General features: G+C 46.5%; 1 protein-coding gene across 1 annotated transcript; it reads right to left on the bottom strand.

Moving 5' to 3' along the window:
• Positions 1-858: 858 nt before the first annotated feature.
• Positions 859-6,264, bottom strand: PTPMT1 (protein tyrosine phosphatase mitochondrial 1). The gene is made up of 4 exons (XM_032844649.1): positions 5,793-6,264; positions 5,590-5,670; positions 2,508-2,699; positions 859-1,199 (listed from the first exon to the last, which is right to left on the bottom strand). The coding sequence occupies exons 1-4, from the start codon at positions 6,186-6,188 to the stop codon at positions 1,041-1,043; spliced, it is 828 nt and encodes a 275-aa protein (XP_032700540.1). The 5' UTR covers positions 6,189-6,264; the 3' UTR covers positions 859-1,040.
• Between the last annotated feature and the right edge of the window lie 462 nt (positions 6,265-6,726).

Genomic DNA, 6,726 nt, shown 5'->3' with positions numbered 1-6,726 from the left:
ATTCATTTGTCGATGGACATCTGGGCTCTTTCCATAGTTTGGCTATTGTGGACATTAATGCTATAAACATTGGGGTGCAGGTGCCCCTTCAAATCACCACATTGGTATCTTTGGGATAAATACCCAGTGAATACTTTGGGTTTTTTGCTCTTGTTTTTGTTTTCAAGATTTCTTTTTATTTATTAGAGAGAGAGAGAGAGAGAGAGAGAGAACTAGTAGGGGAGGGGCAGAGGGAAATGCAGACTCCCCACCAAGCAGGGAGCCCAGTGTAGGACTTGATCCTAGGACCTGGGATCATGACTTGAGCCGAAGACAGATGCTCAACCGACTGAGCCACCCAGGCGCCTAACACTTTGGTTTTATTTTTTATTTACTCCAAGGAGTAAGCCAGAAAGAAATAGTATTATTTCTGATTAATAGCAGAAACTTTTTTCAAATTTAAGTATATAAGATCTTTACTCTTTTAAAAGCCCTAAGGTAAGCCAAGAGCTAGGAACTCTTCGTACAAATAAAAGTTTTGGAAGGGATATGTGTGTGTGTTTTGAATTCTGAAGGAGTGACTTCCTAAGGTAAACAGATTATATACCCGCCACAGGTACAGGATTGGATCCTGTACTTCCTTTTCTACATACAGGATCACTGCTCCAAAAGGGGAAGAGAGCCCATGGGGCCAGTGAATTGGGGTCTGACAACTGAGCTGAGTATTTCTCCTCTTTTCCCAGTGTTAAATGTTTCTGAGTTGTGCTAAATATCATTAGCCAGAGTGTTAGATACACAATAGATTTCTTTGACCCTATTTAAGAAAACAAGGACCCTCGTCCCATATCCCCAGAACCAGTGAATTGAAGCCACACTAAATCTCTCTAGACACACAACAGTGTTACGTCAGGAAAGTGAAACAAGACAAAGGGAGCAAAATTATCCATTAATTAGCACACTTCTGCTACGTCAAGTCTGGGCTTAAGTCCCCTTGGTCCTGTTAAAATTAGTTGATTCTGTAGCAAGCAGGGTTGTCTTGAGTTCTTTCTAATCTGTATATTTCACGTCTGTGATGTATGACCAGTCTTATCCTTTGCTGCCCCTGCAGTAATCTCCTTGTGGAACTCTTTGAGAACTTCCAACTGGCCAGATCTGATGTGGATGTGTGACCGGATCTTGGTGATGGCTCTTACAGCCTCCTCTGGACTCCAGTTGTACACCTGAAGTACAGGATTGGGAAATCAGAGAAAGAAAGGAGCAGGTGTTAAGGTGTCCTTGACCTAATAACAGGTGCTAATGGACTCTCAGAATTTCATTATTTTAAAAACTTCATTTTGAGGGGGATTTAAAAAACATGTCCCAAATGTTATAAATGGGGGTGGGTATTATAACCCCTTCAGTCAACCAATCCCACAATACTTCGCAATAGGCTGAGGGAACAAGTCAGTCTTTCTACCTAATTCTTGCTCTGCCAAACCCTGGAAAAACAAGGTTGAACATGCAAAGCTGAGATCCTAATTCAAGCCTGCATGGGCCTATTAGATGTCCTCTGGGAGCTGGGCTGTTGGTTGTGAGTTTCCTGGAAAGAGTATATGGTAGATGTTTTTATCCAACTTGCCACCTCGGCTAGGAAAACAGCACTCTTTAGCTTTAAGTAGGAGGGTTATTTCTGTGTCGTCAGGTTTAGAACTCAATAAAACCGAGAAACTACAGATTTCAAGCCCAGCTGGGTCAATTCTCACTAAATCCAAACTATCCTCCTGAGCACCCATTTCCAGTAAATGGAGTCCTAATGATCAAAGCTTTAATACTGTTAAATCACATACTTTCCAGTCCAAAGTAACTCAAAGCCAGGCTGTTATCTCTACATTTCCTTTTTCCTTAAACTATCCACATAACTTAGTAAAATGCTCTACAGGGGCCAGACAGGTAACAAAAATGAGTCAAGTTGGGAGTTGTGTAACAGAGTAAGGGACTACAGAGTATTTGCTTATAAGTATTCTTAAAAGCCTCACAACTGCTGTTCATAAAGTAATAGACAAAAGTTCATTGGATCCTCTGTTTCTAGAAACTAATATCTGGAACTTTATTCTGAAATACTTTAAGAAATCTTGAGTCCTACAGAGCTGTAAGTGACTAGCACTATTATCTATAGTACTAGATCTTCTGACATGCTATTTATAAGAAGTGCTTTTATTTTAGCCTTTTTCTGGTGTTAACATCCTTTGCAACTTCATTTTTTGAGTATCTGTTGTAGGTAGGTCAATGCTTGACATACTTTCTCATTCAAGCTTCATGACACATTTAGTTTGAGGATCGGAGAGGGGAAGCCACTTTTGCCTCAGGTCACGCAGCTATTAGGTGGCAAAGCCAGAGATCAGCCTATCTGCAAGCTTCAGGTGCTTTCCACCTCCCAACAGTCTGAAACTGGGGACATGGCTCCTGCCACCAAGGCCTTCTAGTAGACCATGTTACTGAAGTTCTAGAAATATGCTGTAAATAGACCAGTCCAGAAAGACCTTTCCTACCTGAATCAGATATGCTGCCACCATAGTGGCACTTCTGGAGCGCCCAGCCTTACAATGCACATAGACAGACTGGCCCAGCGCCTGGTACTTGAGAGCAAACTGGACTCCTTTCTGGAGGTTAGCCAAGGTTGGAACTCCAGTCATGTCTACTGTGCTAAGCCGCAGCTGCTCAACTCCTGCGTTCCTCCATTCCTGGAACCAGGTCCGCCAGCATAAAAGAATGAAAAAAGCCCAACATGAGTGGTATGAATACAGGCTACCAAGAGACAACAAAACAACAAGGAAGCTTAAGGTTTACTACAATGTGAATATACTGCTTACTATTTTCTAAACAAGGAACTTCTTACAGAGATGTCTTTAAAATGGCTGACCTGGGGCACCTAAGTGGCTCAGTTGGTTAAGCATCTGCCTTTGGCTCAGGTCATGATCCCAGAGTCCTGGGATTGAGTCCCACATTGGGCTTCCTGCTCTGTGGGAGCCTGCTTCTCCCTCTCCCTACCACTCCCCCTGCCTGTACTCTCTCTCTGTGTCAAATAAATAAATAAAATCTTAAAAAAAAAAAAAAAAGGCTGACCTGCATGGTTGGTCTTTCATCAAACAACAGCTATGCTACTGAGTTAGAGAATTATGTTCAAGATTTAAAATGTTCTTGGGGCGCCTGGGTGGCTCAGTCGTTAAGCATCTGCCTTCAGCTCAGGTCATGATCCCAGGATCCTGGGATCGAGCCCCACATCGGGATCCCTGCTCAGCGGGAAGCCTGCTTCTCCCTCTCCCACTCTCCCTGCTTGTGTTCCCTCTCTTGCTGTCTCTATCAAATAAATAAATAAAATCTTAAAAAAAAAAAAAAAAGATTTAAAATGTTCTTAAAGTACCTTTGGGTATTTGAATCTTTAGCTGCATAATATTAGCTGTATAAAATTCATCTACAAAAGTTGTATAACTGTTTTTGCATAATCTTGGCACCGGTGCAATGACCGAACTGCAGGGTTGGACTACTATATTTTGCAAGAGCTTTTTATTTCTCTGTAAGTCTCTTCTTTGCCACATTTTTTTGAGAGAGTACATGCTGGAAAGTAGAGTTACCATTTTAAAATTCAAACAACACACCTACCTTTGTTAGTACATTATCACTTCAGAAAAAAAGAATAAGCAATAGATGAAATAAGGCCTCTGGCGTATCAAGCAATTTTTTTTCCTTAAGATTCCAGATAAGGTGGTACCTGTCTGACCTTGCAACTTTTGATCTGGTTCTAAGTTCAAGTCCCACCTTGGGCTTAGATTACTTAAAAAGTAAAATCTTAGGGGGAAAAAAAAAAAAGACTCCAGATAGGCTCCAGCTAATCTGTTAAGCTGTTTAGTTGGAACCAAAGACTTTATGACTGAGTGAAGGTCAATATTTTATACTGCTCATGAAATTAACAAAAAACAGCAGGTTTGCAGCATGGGGCTTTGCATCAATTATGCCAGAAATACCTAGGGAGTTTGCTAAATACTCGATTCCTGGACCCCACCCTAAAGTTCCTAAGTCAGAATTTCTAGGGGGTTGTACCTAGAAATCTGCTATTTTAACAAGACTGCTCGATAATATTTATGCTTATTAAAATGTGAGAACCACTGCCATGTAGATTTCTCTAGGCTAGTTGGGTAATATAGCTGCATCGAACAGGTGTCAATGTCTCAGACCCAAAGATTTTTTGTGACTCGTACACCACAGGACTGATCACACAAAGGAACATTTAACATTTTGGCTAATAATTCCTGAGGCCTTGTAGCAAAGTACTCTGGGCAGTCCAAGGAACTGTTACCCATTTCTTAAAAATGTATGTCATCACTAATGAATATAATTTAAACTTTTTTTTAGATTTTATTTATTTATTTAGTTGACAGATCACAAGTAGGCAGGGAGGCAGGCAGAGAGAGGGGGAAGCAGGCTCCCTGCTGAGCAGACAGCCCCATGCGGGGCTGGATCCCAGGACCCTGAGATTATGACCTGAGCTGAAAGGCAGAGGTTTAACCCACTGAGCCACCCAGGCATCCCATTAATGAATATATTTTAAATATGAGTCCATTTCTAAGGTTACAAAAAAAAAAAAACAAAAAACACCTATGGGTTGAAATAATAGCACCTTCATCAGGTTGTATCAGTAAACAAGAAAGATGATTGTGTAGTGCTAATAGATGTCAACATGATAAAGATAGGGCAACACCTTTGTTTATTTATTTGATGTGGGGAGGGGAGGGAGAGAGACAATCTTAAGCAGGCTTCACACCCAAAAAGGAGCCAGAGGTGGGGCTGATTTTAAGACCCTAAGACCATGACCTGAGCCAAAATCAAGAGTCCCATGCTTAACGGAGTGAGCCACCCAGGCGTCGCAGGGCAACGTCTTTATATAAAGATAGTGCGAAGTCTAATAACCATTGTGGAGAGTTCCACAAACAGGCACTGAAACTTAATGAAAATTATGTTTTAGCTCTGAACTCTGTTATGACAATACTTTGGAGTTCCACTTTATGGTTAACATATGAATAAAAATTCCCTCAAATTAATGCCAAATGAAGCCTATGCAATTTTTCAGGGGGTGGTTTTATGATAAATTACTCTTGGGGATTTGGGGGGGTGGCTTTTCTTCTTAGAGTTTATAGGGTCTTCATCTTGAATGCCTAAGGCAATGCTTGATGATGTGCTCAATAAGTGTTGAATGAATGAAATCAAGCCATAGAAAAATTGCCTTTCGATTTGGTTACTGACTCGAGTTAACGGAAATTAAGAATATATTTGTGCACAACGGAGTAGGCAGACTTTGTCAATGCTACTTTTAAATGCCTTTCACATCGGTTTCTCTTTCATAATTAGTTTCTACCTCCAGCGAAGCCATTTAAGTTTAGAGGGCGGACCCTCCTCCTGAAGAGGCGGAAAAAGCCTGCGGGCACGTGTCTCTGGGGCACGGTCACCTGCAGCTCGCTCTCCACCAACTTCGCCCACCCCGCTCCCCCAGGCCCAGCCAGGGTGGCGGGCGGGGTTGGCGGGCGCGGTTGGCGGGCGCCCCTGCCCTTGCCCCCTGGCGCGCTCCTAGCCCCTCACCTTTGAGGAGTTACACAGGAACCGCGTCTCATACTCCTCGTTCATGGTGATGACCCCGCGCACGTTCTCGTCCTGTACCAGCTGCCGAGGCAAAGAGGGGGCTCAGACAGGGCCGCTGAGGAGCGGGCGGCGCTCGCCGGCTCCCAGTCCCGCCGCGGCCCGGCCGCCCGGCCTCCCGGCCCGGCTCCCCCGCCGCGGCTCACCCGGCGCGTCATGCTCCGCAGGGGCAGCGCCCCCAGCAGCACCGTGGGGTCAATGCGGTGGTACCACTCGCGGTGCGCCCGGCCCGGCACTTTCCCACGGAACACGGTGTACAACAGCGTCGGGTAGAAGAGCACCCGGGCCAGGCCGGCTTCCAGGAGCGCGCCGGCCGCCATCCCGCCCCAGCCCGCCTGGCGCAGCCGCGACCTGCCCACGCCTAGGCTCGAGGTCAGCGGCCGCGAGGGGAGCCCTGAGGACGATGGGGACGGGGGCGGCGAGTCGTCTACCGCCTCCCGCGAAGGCGACGCGGTCGGCGTGGGCCTCTCGGGCGCCGAGACTCCGGGCCCGGCCTCCTTGCGCTCGGCGGGAGAGCCGGGCCCCCCCCCGCCGGCCTCCATGGCTCCGGAGGAGGGGCCGCCGGCCTGTGGGAGGGACCAGGGATTTCTGGGCGCGAGGCCTGCGACTCTACCACGTGTGAAACAGGGTCCCTTGCCCGTGGCCGGCGGCCTCCCTCCTGAGGGAGGGGACTGGGACCCCAGGTGAGGGGGCGTTCTGACCCCGCAGGGGAACCGGCCACCGGCCGAGGAAGAGCGGGCCCTGGCCAGATGGAAGGGGCTGCGACCGCAGGTGAGGGTGTGACCCCACCAAAAGAAAGAGCAGCCCAGGAAGAGACTCTGCGGTCGGGGCAGCACTGAAGGGGAGAGTTGAAGAAGGGGCTTTAAGCTTTTAGCCCGGGCGGGGGTGGGGGCTCGGCGGAGAGGGTTGGAGGGGCACGTGGGCTGATACGGCCCTCCTCCCACCCTCCCATCCGCCAGAACTCCTTGCTCCCTCCTCCTGCCCAAACCCCAGAATATGTGTGTGTGTATGATGAAAAAATACATAAATATAATATCTAACAATTATGAAAATATATTGAAGTATTGTGATAAGCTTAAA

This window comes from Lontra canadensis, unplaced genomic scaffold (genome assembly GCF_010015895.1).
Source record: "Lontra canadensis isolate GAN:19392208 unplaced genomic scaffold, GSC_riverotter_1.0 scaffold154, whole genome shotgun sequence".
NCBI lineage: Eukaryota > Metazoa > Chordata > Mammalia > Carnivora > Mustelidae > Lontra > Lontra canadensis.
This window is presented reverse-complemented; position numbering and strand designations above follow the sequence as displayed.